Source organism: Pyrus communis, chromosome 6 (assembly GCF_041283825.1).
Source record: "Pyrus communis isolate YQ-2024b chromosome 6, ASM4128382v1, whole genome shotgun sequence".
Taxonomy (NCBI): domain Eukaryota; kingdom Viridiplantae; phylum Streptophyta; class Magnoliopsida; order Rosales; family Rosaceae; genus Pyrus; species Pyrus communis.
In genome coordinates this window covers 3,619,870-3,636,028 of record NC_142570.1, presented here as the reverse complement: position 1 = coordinate 3,636,028, position 16,159 = coordinate 3,619,870, and the positions used below count along the sequence as shown (strand labels likewise).

At 36.6% G+C, this 16,159-nt stretch overlaps 2 protein-coding genes across 2 annotated transcripts; one reads left to right on the top strand and one right to left on the bottom strand.

Moving 5' to 3' along the window:
* The first annotated feature begins 7,480 nt into the window (after positions 1-7,480).
* LOC137710439 (transcription factor MYB1R1) lies at positions 7,481-9,616 on the top strand. Its single transcript, XM_068449460.2, has 3 exons — positions 7,481-7,962; positions 8,306-8,514; positions 9,011-9,616. The coding sequence occupies exons 1-3, from the start codon at positions 7,704-7,706 to the stop codon at positions 9,440-9,442; spliced, it is 900 nt and encodes a 299-aa protein (XP_068305561.2). The 5' UTR covers positions 7,481-7,703; the 3' UTR covers positions 9,443-9,616.
* Positions 9,617-12,212: 2,596 nt separating this feature from the next.
* Positions 12,213-15,116, bottom strand: LOC137710646 (serine/threonine-protein kinase AtPK1/AtPK6). The gene is made up of 6 exons (XM_068449726.2): positions 14,260-15,116; positions 13,698-13,780; positions 13,482-13,602; positions 13,197-13,370; positions 12,922-13,029; positions 12,213-12,817 (listed from the first exon to the last, which is right to left on the bottom strand). The coding sequence occupies exons 1-6, from the start codon at positions 14,896-14,898 to the stop codon at positions 12,533-12,535; spliced, it is 1,410 nt and encodes a 469-aa protein (XP_068305827.2). The 5' UTR covers positions 14,899-15,116; the 3' UTR covers positions 12,213-12,532.
* Positions 15,117-16,159: the final 1,043 nt, after the last annotated feature.

The window sequence follows — 16,159 nt, the reverse complement described above, 5'->3', positions numbered from 1 at the left end:
TACCAATTAGACGCAGTATATTTCTGATTAATATTGCAAAATTTGGAAAAAAAACATTTAGCGTGCTGCAAACACGGTACAGTACAACATTTGTCATATTATAAATGGTTTGAAATTTTTTTTTTTTTTAGTTGCACTTGATGTACCGGGCTGAAAGTTCTCTCCGAAATTTGATGTATTACTATTTTCGAGGTAAAATTTTGGACATAAATTTTAACAGACTTTACCATAGATCCTAGTTTTTTCACCACAAGGGCTATTTTCTAACTACTTTATCACCATGGGAACTATTAATTCAATTAGACCAATATTTTATCTTCTGTTTTCAAAATATATAACCAAACCTGGCAAAGAAAAAGCTAGACCCAGGAACCTTTCAGCCGACTGCAGCCACCGCTCTTTACCCTAGCTAGTGTTCTCAACCATTTAGGCCAGCTTTCAGGTGAACCTGCAAGGCATTAGAGCGTCCCATGGTGTGGGGCTCTATGTGCGGCTAGAAAAGTGGTGGATATAACCCATTTTAGAGCTTTGAGGAATTTTTCAGGCTTTATAACAGAATGTCTCATAATGAGGGGCTATTAGCTTTATATGAGGTTATATATATATATATATATATATTTATACAGTAATTTGATTATGCAATAACTTTTATTTTTATTTTATTTTATTTTATTTTTTATGTGTTAACTTCTCGTAAGTTGATTTTTGGACGTGTTATTTTAAATTTTTTTTATGAACCTTTCAACCTAGAAAAGTTCAAATTCTAATAAAGTTAGATTTCATCAATTATGAACCGTTCGTTGGATTAGAGAATTATCTCAATCTCATCCATTGAAAATACAAACATTTGCTTGGCCCTCTGAAATAATTTGATTTTCACGTACAATACAACAATTTACCTAGCACCATTTGGAAGTTACTATCATATATTTGAAAAAAAATATTTGAAAATTTCACCCACTAATACCTTGAACGTTAAATCAATTTGAAATTTTAGGAGGAAATTGTAGCAATGGTCCCTCAACTTGAACCCAATTGGAGCGATTATCCCTTAACTAAAAAAAATCCATGACCAATGGTCCCTTAACTCATCAAAACGTGCAGCTATGGTTATTTTTGTCAACTAAAGTCACTTGCCACTGAATCAAGGGGAAAATATGAAAAATGAAATGAAAAAAATTGTAGTAATGGTTGCTCAACTTTAATCTAATAGGAGAAATTATCCCTCAACCTTAACCCAATTAGAGCAATGGTCCCTCAACTTTAACTCAATTGTAGCAATGATCATTCCAACATGAGTCATGACAAAGTTGACAAAAACGACCATAACTGCAAGTTTTGATGAGTTAAGGGACCACTAGTCATGGATTTTTAGTTGAGGGACCATTGTTCCAATTTAGTTAAAGTTGAGCAACCATTGCTACAATTTTCTCAAAATTAATTAGCAAAATTGCAAGAAAAATATGTAAGAAACAAGAATTAAAAGAAGAATAAAAGAAGAGTATAAGTGTATTCGCAAGTAGAGTGAGAGTGATAGAATTTTGCTCACCTAGGTTGCTATTTTTTTAGTGGGACCCACTAGTTTTTGGGGTTAGATATAGCCTAATTTTATGCTACTCAAGAAAGGAAGTTGCTAGCCCAAGTGATGGATCTAGCCCTATTTTCCGACTCATTAGGGATAAAATTTCTCACTAAGGCTTGAAATATGGTAGCCTCATGGAGAATAAAGCGCCCATTGAGGATGCTCTTACCTCAATACAACCGAAAAACCCACCCCAATTTTTTTTTCTAGGAGATTCCAAGAGTGTTGAGCTCAAGGGTCGCTGGTGGGATCATAGCTGTTATACGATGGCTTTGGGAGATTCACGTACAGAGTATTTAAGGGAATGAAAATTAGTTGTGGGGTCTACATCACATCGAACTTCTACGATACGAATCATCTTCCTTGTAAGTTTCGATTCATAGATCAACCTTGTAAAAATTCAATTCTATAAAGTATAACTTAAAAAATACACGATTTGGATGATTGAAGTTCTACACACACGTATATACAACACACATGGGGCTTTGTATGTGTTTTCTTTCCCCAAGGTTCATGAATTTCCTTGTTAGGGTTCAAAAAAACTAGAGGTGTAGGTATACGTTGCTGTCGAGATATGCAACCAGGCTTGGAGAAAGTTGAAGAAATTAAGCCACAAAAAAGTATTTGCTTCTTTAGTTTTCCTTTTGATGTGTAATTAGATTTTGTTACATTGCGAATTATTGTGCTTTTTTATCTTAAGTAGGACTATTATTCATGTATCTATTTCTGGGGCCTGTTTGAAATGCTTTATTAAAAGGCACTTTGGCTCAAAAGCGATTTACTAAAAGTTCGCACATCGAAAGTTTTAAAAATGCACATTTGTATTAGTATTTGAAATGTTTATTGAAAGCACTTCGAAGTATTTTCATTTTTCTTTAAATCAAAATTACTTTTTATTTCAAACATGTTAAAACGTTTTATCTTAACAGCACTTTCAAATAAGCAAATCACATGGTGCGCCGTTTCATTTCATATTCATGATCTCTTATCAACTTTCAAATAAGCAAATCACATAGTGCGGTGTAAAAGTGACTTATTTCTCTTGATGCTCCATCATTTTCTTAAAGACTAAGAAAACACTCGTGGGAACACAAAGATACCAAATGATTCTTCGCATAAAGAAAAAAAAAGTCAAGAAATATCACACCGTCCAAATGCAAAGTAGTACCTCCTTGCCTGGGATTGAGATTCTCTTCGAATCTCAAACTCCAGATATCAAAGATCGAGCAATTCAGACCGTTTAATTTTAAATTATACGATCTTTATCAATCTATCTTATTAGTCGACCTCACACATAATATCTCACTTCAACGCTTAGATATTTTTCTCTTAAACATTTCAGATTGCTCGATCTATAGACCCAAAGTGTGAGATCTATAAAAAATCTCAAAGGTTGAAGTGATGAAGTACCTAGAAAAAAGGGACACTTCCATATCGATGCGAATAACAAAATCAAAAACAGATTTAGATTCAAGCACGCTTGTCTCCGTCAAGTCAAAAATATATGTCCAAGTTTAGAGGTAGAGACATCTGCTTCCATTGGAAGTGCTTTCTTTCATGGGATTCCTCACTTGATATCTGGCTTTTTACCCATTTCCCCTTTTATTCCAAAATTAGTAGTTTTGGTGAAGGCTTTTTATTCCAACCAATGGTAGAAGTTCAAGTCTTACACTCTACCATCTCTGGTAATATAAATAGAAAACAAAAGTAGGAGTTCCAATGACGCGTGAAAGAGATATTCGGTCATACAACAATGCATACTATGAAGAGTAGTGGTACGCTTACCATCTAGTTGTACCATTATTTATACTATCTCTCTAATAGAGATAAGATCCACCAACGTATGTGAGGTTCATCTCTATTAGAGAGATATGACAAATGATGGTACAAGTAGATTGTAAGAATAACATTTTTGTACTATGAATATCAGCTTTTTTCTTTTCTTTTTTCAAATAGAGAAAAATTAGGCGAGAGATTAGTTCTTTGGCAATAGTCGTGGGCGAGACATCTACTCGCTCTCGAAAGAGTACGGACTGTTACACCTAGAAACCCCTGCCCGTCCCCCCTCCACCAAAATTTATGGATAATAATGAAAGTAAACAAAAAAAATATAAAAATAAAAATACAAGCAGGGGACTATGTCAAAACCTTCAAAGAGATAACAATAATAAAGATAAAACGAAACTCACAAGCATGGGTAGGGGCTACAAAATCTAGAGCCGGAGACCATCAGTAATAAGCATAACTATTTGCTCCAAATAAAGCTAAAAGATCTGCAACTTGGTTTCTTTTCTATAAACATGTGTACACATAAATTGTATTTGACGAAATTGCTAGAGGCAATTCTTCGAATCCAGTACAGATTAATTTGGTGTGCAATGTTCATAGACAATTGTTACCAGAAATTGTCTTAAACATATATAGAAAGTAGATAGATAAGGAGGGCATTGAGCACCATTTAAGTGCATGTGTGGAATCAAACTTTATCATCAAATGAGGTCAAGAAGAAGATAGAGCGCAGCAATGCATGATGGAGGCCCACAAAAACCTTATCTTTGGTGTTATCTTAGCTGCTCACATAAGCACCATTACCCCACCATAAAAGTGATTAGTTTATCTATACATACATACCTATATATTATATGCATAGCGCGGATATGTGGCATCATTTTTTCTACTTAACATCTGACATTTGTTTTTGTGGATCTTATTTCTAATGTATTTTAATGATTCGATCCGTCTATTTTTAAAATATCGTTTATAGATCATCTTGTAAAAAATTACACAAATCCAAAATCATTAAGATGTTCATTTGTAGTGAAGAAAATGAACGAATACGGTTCTACAAATAAATCCAAACCCTTAATTCAGCAATCATATAATTTCAAATTTGCGTGACTTTTTGTAAAATGATCTTTTAAAGGAAGATCTAAAATATAGACGTTTGCTTCGTATAAATACATTAACGAGTGACTTCACAAGACGTATGGTATATATATATATAAAAAAAAGAAAGTGTACGCTTAAGGGATAACGAAATAAAATCTACCTCTTTTTTTCAGTGGACAAAAAGCGAATATTCGAACTGACGGTCCATATAGCATCTCTTAATAATTTAACTTATAATGCATCCAAAATAAATAACAAAAATAATTAGAGATTGATAACTACCATAAGCATAAAGATTAGCATTGAGCTGGTTTTATCAATAACTAATTGCAATTTGCAACCAATTTAAGATTTGGAAAGTGGGGTGTCACGTTGGGTGATGCTATTAAATTAAATTAAACAAAACACGCGAAGCTAGAGTTTAATTTTTTATAATCAGAATCGCAGAAGCAAAATCGTAGAAGATAAACTACAACACGCGAAGCTAGGGTTTCAATGGCGCTATGATTAAAATCTATAATTCTTTCCATGTATTACGAAAAGCTAGGGTTTTGAAGAGAGATAAGTTTAAAGAATAGAATGACACGCCAAATAAATGAATCTAAACAATGGTTGAAATCAAATTTAACGATTAAAACACGTATCATTTCGACTGCCTCTTGAAAAAGAAAATATTGTGCATTAGTTTGGGGTCTAGTTTTGGATGACAAGTTGGGTTTTGTGGATGACAAGTTGGGTTTTGACTGGATAAGGAAAGGAGTGCAGATAGCATATAATATTTTGTGAAATGCCATAAACCATGTGGGATGCTCTTCATCTTTTGATTCTTTTAGGGACAACATGAGTTGGTGGTTGAGTGGGTCTCAATATTGACTCTCTCTAGTAATGTTTATATTCCTTCTAACTCTTTCTATTTTTAAACAAGCTAGCTAGTAGCTAGGGTAACTCATATGGTATGGATGATTTGGATTGTGGAAAAAAATTCCAATGAAATGTGGAATCTTTGTGTTCAAGTTTATCACCAATAGCAACATTTGGTTGTCACATCCCTTCCATCTATTAGCATGAATATAATATTGTGAGACCATACTTCATGCCCTTACAATAAGATCTCAAAACTTTACGATTCTCAGCAAGTACCTCAGAACCACTCCACCGTTAGAGTCCTAACAAGATTGTACAGTTCGTCTCATAAAGGGTTGGATATTCTGAACTCTCTCAATTCACTTGACATCCATTCCACTTATTTCCCTCATTTACTGACTTGATCGTCGAAGTGCCTACTCCTTAAATCAAACTCCCCGGTGCTTGGTTTTACGATCTTTCTTGGTCTTTGTTCTCGCTGGTTCATTCCTTTGCTGTGTGCAGAATTGGATCCAACAAATACCTCCCATAATTGTTAGGAGAAATTGTGATAAAAAATATACACGTTTTAAGACGATACATAAAAAAATATTAACTTATATGGTATATACCAAAAATATATATAACAATATTTGGAAATTTCTTGTATATTCATTAATCTCCAAAGTGAAGTATATATAGGAGTTACAATTGGTATTACATATGCACTTCGTCAATATGGGACAACATATTACTATACTATTTACATCTTAACTAAGTACAACTCGCAACAATATCAGGTGGCGTAGCTAGAATTTTGTTACGTTGACAGAAGATTGAGATGGTAATTAGCGAAGGATAAAAGCATATAGTTATTTGAATTATTTAAACTCATTTAACCCGTTTCTTGTATCCATAAATATTAAGAACTTGCATTTTTTACTTGAAGGGCAATATTTAGACGGACAACTACTGTCCTCGTGTTTCATGTGACTAAGTTTTGTTTCTTTCTGTGTTGGAAGCGTCTCGAACGTTTGTTAATAGTTTTGACCAATTCCATATATCTTGTTTGCTCTACCAGCTCCCATTTTGGGAATTTTAACATCGTTGGATAAATGCTAAACAATTCTATTTCTTTTATATAATTTGGTCTATTAATAATTTTAGACCCGTATTCCACAGAGTGCGTTCTAAGTTCGATTCATAGCATTGGTGGATTTCACGATACCTCGAAAGTGTTGAATTCCGTGGCCAAGTCATCGGCTGGTCCCCTTTAAGAAAAATGAAATCAAAATAAAATAACTCAAATATCTATTTCATGTAGGTAAACATGTAACTCGAATGAATGATGCTAAACACATTACATTTTTGCACCAAAAAATGTGTCACCAATCAAAGTTTACTTTAATTCAAGTTGAAATTTGATTAATCATTGTAATAAAAATTTACATGGTGTAGAAAGTGACACATTATTTATAGCACAAATGTAATGTATGAATTTGATGTATGATTGTATGTAGCACCATCCAACTCGAATACCCATTATTTATAAATAAACACGTCATGAAACGACATTAACTTATGTTGGAAAAATAATGATTTTAAAAGAAATGTTAGTCATACCATATTTTTTATATTATATTTGTATCATTTCTTTAATAAAAATAAAACTCACATGTGTTAATGGATTTTATATCTATGAAAGAGATCGTACAAATGTGATATGAAAAAAAAAAAAAAAACTATTATTAACACTCTGTGCAAGGCTGAAGACGTTTTAAGTCCCATCCTAGTTGGTCGGGACCCCTGGGCCCTTATTCTACAAGTCGACTTCTAAAAATCTCATCTTACACTCATCTCCAGTATGTTTTTCTTTATAAAGATACAAAAAATTCAGAACGAAAAATATTTTTTTTTTGAAGTATCAATAATAATTTTCATAAAAAATATAACAAGTGTAAGCATACTCGGAATTTAATGCAAATAGTTCTTTTTCAATTAATTAACAAACAAAACAAAACTCACCTTTTTTTTTTTCTTTGGGTCAAACGATAGATTTTGTTAGTTTAGAGATTAGTTACTGACGAGATTCGAACCCACACCGTCATGTAAGGACTAGATACATTTTCATCACATGTTAGCATCTGACGCGAATCCCGAAGCTTTACAGCCTTCACACGCCGTCCGTTCGACGATCCATCACATGGTGCCGCTTCAACCTTGTCGTCTCCCACGTATATATATGTACAAACCGACCTATAGAGCCCTCGCGCTCCAATCTTTTTTATCATTCGCTCCATCCGAATCGTACGGCCTCAGATCAATCGTCGTCGAGGTAGAAACAGAGACTGATCAATCCGAAACGTCGGCGTAGTCGCGGTCGGTGAAGATGTCGTCCGGCACGTGCTCCACCGTCGAGCCCGCGGGCGCCGGAGAATTCATGCTGTTCGGCGTGCGCGTGGTGGTCGATTCCATGAGGAAGAGTGTCAGTTTGAACAATCTCTCGCAGTACGAGCAGCCTCAGGAGGCCGCCTCCAACAACGGCAATAACGGCACCGCCGGAAAGGATGACGCGGCGCCCGGTTACACTTCCGAGAACGACGTCGTCCACAATTCTGGAGCGAATCGCGAGCGCGAACGCAAGCGAGGTCAGTCACTCACTCTCTCTCTCTCTCTCTCCCCTTGATAATCTCCGATCATTTATTTAAAAATCCTTAAATCATTCGCTTAATTATGTTTATTGTATTCAGTTGATCAAGAAATGGAACAAATTTGAACAATGTTTTGGTCATCGTTTACAAAATGTGCTCTTTTTTTATTTTATGAATCTTTTGCGAATTTTTCACGTTCTAATTCTAAATTAATCAAATCGCTAATTCTGTTTTTCTGTGTGAATTGTTCATATTCGATATCGGTAAAAGAAGAAATTTCGTTTGAATTTAGTTAATTTTTGTTGGAAAATGTGTATTTATTGTTTGTTGTTGTGATCAGGGGTTCCATGGACGGAGGAAGAGCACAAGCTTTTCTTGCTTGGATTGCAGAAAGTAGGGAAAGGAGATTGGAGAGGGATCTCAAGAAACTTCGTGAAGACTCGCACCCCGACTCAGGTTGCCAGCCACGCACAGAAGTACTTTCTGCGCCGGAACAACCACAATCGCCGGCGCCGCAGATCTAGCCTCTTTGACATCACCACCGATACGGTAACAATTAAATTCCCGATAGTTCCTATAGAACTCAATCCATTTCATGTATTTTGAATTTTGTTGGAGCTTAATATGTTTACATGGATCTTAAAAGTAGTTGTTTTGCAGTCATTTGAATTGGTGGATCTAGTTTTATAAGTGCTTTAGTGAATGAAATATGTATGCAATTTCTGAAATATCGATGCGATCTCCTAGCCGATGAGAGTGAGCGTAAGATTATTTACGTTTTGATGATATATGTTCAAGATTTGGATTGCTTTTACTAGCTCGAGAAAGTTAAGAAACCCAAATCAAATCTGATGAACAATCCTATGTGTTTTGATTGTTTCAGCATTGTTTTAAAGCTGAACAAAAAGTCAAATTGTAGATTCGTTATCCTGCTGAGTGGATGTTATAATTTCGGTTGTCTAATCAATTCTTTTCGATGTTTTTTCGCAACCACCGGAAGGAAGAAGTTGGCTTATCATGATATTATCTTTTACTTGTGTGTTAGGTCTCTCCAACTCCAATGGATGAAGAGCAAGTACATCTTCAAGATAACGCATCTCAGTCGCATCCATTGCCTCCTCCGCCACTATCCGACCCTCGCAACGCCAGTGGATTTCCAATGGTGCCAAATTTTCCAATGACTGTAGGTCCAGCTGTCTTGCCAGTTCCCATTGAGAATCCTACGGAAAATCTAGCTCTACGACAAGCAAATCACGAGAATAGTGCTTCGGCTAAGCTCGTCCGTCCAGTTGCCCTTCATTCGGCCCCTCATGCCACCGCAATGTCTGATCTAAACGCGACCTCAACAATGGGCACATCAACTCTCACTCTCAACCTCTCCTTGTCAATGGACTCAAGGGAACCGTCATCAAGGCATTCGGCTTTCCAGACAATGTCCGGATTCAGCAATGGGGATGGCGTGATCAGCGTCGCTTAAGAGTGTCGGTATGTGGGAATGGTTTATAATTTAGAGCAAATCGGTAAGATGAAAATTCTCTGAAAAATTCGACAACGGGTTTAGAGAGAAGGCGAGGTAAATTAAGGTGACCGAATTTGTTTTAGTTTGTTGTACAGACCCTTGAAGATAATGTTATGTCCTGTTAGTGTTGTTTTTCTGCTGTTCTTTCTCAGATTTTTGCTTTTCTTCTTGTTTCATTTGGATTACTGATGTGTTGGTCCCCCCTTGCTGGGGTGGGGCCTGGTCTAAATTCACTAGTGTCCCTCGTAGAGGGGTAAAAGTATCAATTTGGGTTCCGGAGAAAAAGCAATCAGGGATAAGATCGAAGAGAACACAACGCACGTAGTGGTCATTATAGCGGTTCCTTCTAGGGAAAATACCCCTTCCGCACCCCATGTGGATGTCATCATAGCGTTTTGGACCAGTGATACAACACGTCCTAAAACTTCGGTGTGTCTTAACTTCTCCATGTGGTAATTAGGCCATCTCTAATCAAAGGAGGGCCGGATGGCTCATTTTAGTCATCTGACATTTCAAGAAATTAGTATTTTAATGAACAGTTCAAAATTATATTTCTTACCATCTTCAACCGAGGGTCAAAGGGCCATAAGGCCAAATATAGCCCTATGGCAAAAAAATCATCTCTAACCGAGGGTCATAAGGCCAAACATAATTTATTATTTAAATTTAAAAACTACAACTTAAATTTAAGGTAAACTGTCAATTTACCTCCTGAACTATCACGCAACTTTTTATTTCCCCCATGAACTTTTTAATTGGAAAATTAAGGACTTAAACTAATTTTTGTGGCCAATTTCTCCCTACCGTTAGTTTTTCATAGATTTCATCCAAATTAACGTTAACTCTTATCATGTGCACACCACGTAACTCTCCTTTGTGTACAAAAGCATCACTTCACTAGACTTTTAGACACAAAAGCTATAGAATCACACATATTTGCATAGGTTTATAGTTTAGAAATCTAAGGTCTTCAATTATTTTAAAGAATAAAGCCACCAAACTACCCACATTTGTTATGCACTTGCTTCCATTTAACAGAATTTTGGATGTAATGAATGAAAAATTAGCAGCAGGGGTAAATCGGCCAAAAAAATTAGTTTGAGTCCTTAATTTTTCAATTAAAAAGTTCAGGGGGGAAATCGAAAGTTAGGTGATAGTTCAGGGGGCATATTGGCAGTTTACTCCAAATTTAAAAACAACTTAAATTTAAAAACTACAAATTAAATTTAAAAACACAACAACTTAATGTTATTTAATGGCTTAGGAAGTTATAGGAAAAAAAATAGAATTTTTTTTTTTAAATTTGTAAAAAAAAATAAAAAAAAATCAACTATAACGGCTAGCTGACGTCAGCTAGCCGTTGCATTCAAATTTATGGTCTAGCACAGGGCTGGCTGGGTTAGGCTAGCCAGTTGGCCCTTTGGCATTTTTTGTCCCATGGGGCCCACAAGCCTTTTGGCCTAGCACTCAGTTGGAGACTGTTTTCGGGCTATTTTCGACCTTCTGGGCCTCTAAACCCTTCAACTGAAGATGGCCTTTAGGGACCAATGATACAACACGATCTTCTTCTCCATACAACAATGTAACATTGGCTTGGGACATTGTCACATTCCATCACATTGGCTTGGGATACTGCTGTTATAGCTAGTATATAAAATGGTATCGGTAGAAATATTGTTATGCAAATTTGTGGAATTATAAGTGGATATATCGATATCGGTTGCCGTCAATGGAAATGGTGGAAATTTTCTCAAAAACATGGAAATTAAAATGGAATTTTAGGCATGTCATATGACAGTTTGTCGATATTTAACCGATATATTAAAGATATCAACGAAATCTTTCAATTTTAGCCAAGATTTAAAAGTTTCTCCGATATGGGATCAAATTTAGACTTCACTCCTATTTTTCATATCTTTCTCTGTAAAAATATCGAGTATATTAAAGAAATTTTAAACACGAAGGGGTTTTTTATCCTTTATTTATTGTGGATGGACAAATTTATTTTTGTTATCGTGGGCAGAATGTAGCAAGGCCCTCAATAATGGATCATGGTTGTTGTAGGCACATTATAATATAGAAACGTGTACGTGACGACATTGGTGGATGGTTTATCGGAATGGCTATATGGGTTTCAAGGTGTCAACTTTTATGACTTTGGTCGGCTTTTGGCACCAGATGGATTGGGTGATTAATTAGGCACAAAAATGGTTGCTTCACCGCCACTTTTTGAATGGGATGTGGAAAGCTTAGTTTGGATGGCTGAAAATAACTAAAGTGCTCTTGGATTTTAAAAGCACTTGTTGGTGCTTTTCAAGAAGCATTTTCAAGTTTGGCAAAGGATTATTTTGATAATGATCATTATGAATTCACAATACTGATAAATAAAATTTTATTTTTTTCGGGTTGAAAAAGTAGTGCTACACTCATTTTTACTTCTCACACATCCCTTTCACTTTTCGACCATCGGATTGAATGTATTAAGAAGATTGATGGTAAAAAATTAACAAGTGTGAGAGGTAAAAATGGAGTGTGAATATTCCAGTCAAAAAATGGATTCATTGTGCAAAGATACACGATCATCCACCATAAAATTTGATATCAAGAGTTGAAATTAAAATAGTAAAAGCACACATATTTATTCTCCACCCTTGATATCAAATCAAGGGTCAAGAAATATTTGTGCACATGAAACACAAGATATAATACATGTTACAATACAAGTAAATGACATAGTTCATATGTTCCACTAAGGTTATATTTTTTCATTTCCCTCCACTAATATTATGCCACGAGTTGTACCGCCTTATGTTCCAAGTACATTCCGTTAAAGCGACACTTCTTTCCTCAAACTAAAGACTCCTTAATTTGTATTAATACATTGGACATGAAATTATATATTGAAAATGGAACAAAATGTGTCTAAATTCAAACTTTCACCGTTACATGGAGAACAATTTGGAAGATGATCTTCACTTCATCTAGTTTTCCTTCCTGTTCCTTTCACTCTTCCAGTTTTCTGCTTTCCAGCTGAGCCTTCAGCTCAATTTATACCGACGAAAGCCACGGGTTAGGTGCCACGTAAGTGTACCCCTGGAAATGCTCACCCGCAGTTGGTGTGGGAGCGGGTGAGTCTTCCAGAGGCATTGTAGTCCAGCACCGGTCAAAGTTGGCCGTGCAGTCTTTTCCGCTCACATCCGGTTTGAACTTTGGGAGCACTTCTCTGGCCTCCAACTTCTTCCAGTTGATTGATCGAAACCACTTATGGCTTTTGACGTTATCCCCTCCGTTCGGCCCGTTACCTAACCTCTGTGACGGATCCTTTTGTAGCAACTGCAAATTGAAGTAGAGATATTCCCTTGTATCTAGTTGTTCATCTGACAAAATGGAAATGAAAGGGGAGAAAAGATGAAGATGATATGGAAGCATGTACTTACTCCTCTCAGCAGAGAGTGAGCTTCGCTGGTTAGATACGACGGGAGTTTAACTTTCTCTTTGATGATTCTCTCCTGAAGTTTCTTTCTGTTTGCGTGTGTAAATGGTGGCTGCAGTAAAGCAGCAAAACAAATTTTGAGCAGGCAGACAAGAGTTCGACAAGCTTCTAGTTTGCCGATAAACATACCCATGAAACAACACAATTTTGAACGTCAACGTTGCTTTCCAACGTTGATATTCAACATCAAGCTGTCTGCTAGGGGAATTACAAGTTTACCTGCCCTTTTAGCATCTCATACAAAAGGATACCGATGCTCCACCAATCCGCATCTTTGTTATGGCCTTTAGACAGCAAAATTTCCGGAGCCATGTACTCTGTGGTGCCACACATTGAATTCGATCTGCTGGCTTCGTCAATTTCCTTTGCTAGCCCAAAATCAGTTAGCATGACCTGCATCACAGGTACCAATTTGAGGAAAAGTAGATGTCTGAGCAAGAAAAGGACATCTGAATACGATGCATGTTCCTACGACAAGAGTGAGTAAATAAGCATGGTCATTACGTGCCCATCAGAATCCACAAGAACATTCTCAGGTTTAAGGTCCCGATGGACAATCCCGCACTTGTGAAGATGTGCAACAGCAGACACTATCTCAGCAGTATAAAATCTCGCCTGATCCTCGCTACTCAACAAACATCCGAGAAAGTTGAAATCAAATCATACGAAAACATAAGGCGAAAGTATAAGCAATTTTCAAGCAATTCAAACACAAATTACCTGAAGATTCCCTGCCGGTATAGATGAAAGAAGAGATGCCCTCCGTTTATAAAATCCATGATCAAATAAAGCTTAGAATTGGTCTGCAAAGTCAATACAAAACATACACGATCTTAAGAGCCTACAACTATCCAAAACGAAATTCACATAAAATGGTTCACAGGGCAAGCAATCAAACAGTCACACAAATTTTCTAACATCTAATTTCGAAAGGAAAGTAACGACAGGATCTTTGGTACACAAAGGCCTCGTTTGGCGTCCATTGGATCGATTAGACAACTCACTGGATTCAATATACGTTCCCTTACAATTCTACCATTTTTTCGGGATTCGAAGGGAGAAGTTTCCTTAACGAGTAATACATCTATTACAATAAGCTGGGACAAAATATGGAAGTTGCATCCATTTCTTCCTTCAATATACGAGTTATCCAATCCAATCCGAGACACCAAACGAGGCCAAAAAGACCGAGTTTTGAAAACCCAGCAAGTTTTTTCTATCAATTTTCAAATTAAATTCAATAAAATTAACTAAAAGAAAATGAAAATTTAAGAAATAGTACCTGGAAAGAGTAGCGGAGCTGAACAATGAAAGGGTGCACAACCTTAGTGAGAATATCTCTCTCAGCTTTCATGTAATCAACATGGTTCTTCTTTATGATTGTGTCCTTCCTCATAACCTTCATGGCAAAAAGCCCATCACCGCCGTCACCGCCGCCATTACTGTCGCCGTCGCTCTTCTTTCTCACTTGAAAGACCTTCCCAAACGCGCCCTGACCCACAACTCTCAGCATCTCAAAATCCGCAGGCCCGAACTTCCGAGCTCCGAGCTCGGTCTTCTCTGATTCCCCACCATTCCGATTCTCAGTTCCGATTGGGGTTTCCGATTCGTCGTCATCGCTCTGGGAATCGAGGAAGTCGGAGGTGAAGGGAAGGGAGGAGGGAGTGGGAGTGAAGCGCGGCGAGGGGCCCACGAAGGAGTGAGAGCGGTTGTGGATGACTAGAGGCGGAGGCGGGAATGAGGCGGCGGCGGAGGTTGATGAGTCGTTGGGGGTGGTGGCTGTGGGGCCGAAGATTTCGTTAAAGTCGAAGTCTTGAGGTGCGGATGAGGAGGAGGGGGAGGAGGACGGCGGGATTGTGAGGCTGCTGAGCTTCGCGGCCAGCAGGGAGTGGAGCGTTTTCTTCCGAGATGACGTCACCATGGTTCTTCAGCGAGCGCTCTCTCTCTCTGCTTCTACATCCAGCGGAAGAGAGAGAGAGAGAGAGAGAGAGAGATGAGCTGAGTGTGTAAGGATGTCAGCTCATTGAAAGGAAGAAGACGTTGACTCGTTTTTGGCGGCGCGGCAATAGGTATTTATTACCGACACGTCGTTTACCCTCGACGACATCGATGTCTCACTTCGAAACGTATCGAAACGTTGAGTTGCAAACGACACAAATTTGATTAGACATGTAAAAGAATGAATTCGGTTCGGGTCGGACCTTAATCCAAAAACAGAAGTCACTTACGTAGAATAGGTTCACCGTCACGTGTTGTGGTGGTGAATCTATTATCGTCATGTGTTGTGATGGTAAACCTGTTTCTTATAAGTCATTCTTTAAAATTAAATTATTTATAATTGAGTTTGGAAATAGATGTTTACTTAGGACTATCTCCGAAAAAAATCTCATATGTAAAACTTTAAAATGATATTTGATGGTTTATGTGGTAATTTAATATTTTATACAACCCAATATGTTTAACAAAACGTCATTCTATAAATTTTTTTCATCTCTTTGTTAGTTTAATTATTGAGAAAATCAATCAAATACTTGGAATACACAACAACATTTATTATGAATATAACATCACATCTATTAAAAAATTATTAAACCAATTTGACAGTTGTTGGTAAAAATGACAGCAAAAGATTTTGTCTTCAATTGACTCAGCTCTACGTAAGAAACCAAAATGCTCGGTTGGATGGGTTTTTGCTGCCATTTTTATTGTTGTATGTTTATGTGACAGTTTTGACATCTCATTTGAAAATGATCTTGTAAGTTATAGATTTGTAAGGAATTCATTGCTAAGTTGCTCTTAATCTCATAATTGTTACAAAAAATTAAAGAATAAAAATGTTTAATAAAATCAAGAAATTGATTATATCGGATAACAAAGAGGGATTATTTATTCATCCATTCTCGTACCAATTCATGAGTTCTCGAATTTCAAGTACAAAGAATAATACTCGAGTATTCACTAATGAGTATCTCATGATGCATTCAATTTTTAACAATTTTTTTTATTTTTTTAAATGTTGGGATTTGAAAATTTTCAAATTTAGATAGGATCTACATTTCCATTCCAACTTTAAAAATCTCGACTCTGCCCGGGAAAGCACTGCTACATTCAACATAAGAGTTAAGAACACAATATGGCACTAGTATTCGCCCATCCATTTTTACATCTCACACACCTATTTT

What these genes read in the sequence shown, in the direction of transcription:
- LOC137710439 (XM_068449460.2), top strand. Translation starts at nt 7,704, where the DNA reads ATGTCGTCCGGCACGTGCTCCACCGTCGAGCCCGCGGGCGCCGGAGAA. An exon ending in CGAGCGCGAACGCAAGCGAG is followed by an intron (nt 7,963 to 8,305) that starts GTCAGTCACTCA and finishes TGTTGTGATCAG; the next exon opens with GGGTTCCATGGACGGAGGAA. An exon ending in TTGACATCACCACCGATACG is followed by an intron (nt 8,515 to 9,010) that starts GTAACAATTAAA and finishes CTTGTGTGTTAG; the next exon opens with GTCTCTCCAACTCCAATGGA.
- LOC137710646 (XM_068449726.2), bottom strand. Translation starts at nt 14,898, where the DNA reads ATGGTGACGTCATCTCGGAAGAAAACGCTCCACTCCCTGCTGGCCGCG. An exon ending in AGCTCCGCTACTCTTTCCAG is followed by an intron (nt 13,781 to 14,259) that starts GTACTATTTCTT and finishes TTGACTTTGCAG; the next exon opens with ACCAATTCTAAGCTTTATTT. An exon ending in ATGAGATGCTAAAAGGGCAG is followed by an intron (nt 13,030 to 13,196) that starts GTAAACTTGTAA and finishes GCTTTACTGCAG; the next exon opens with CCACCATTTACACACGCAAA.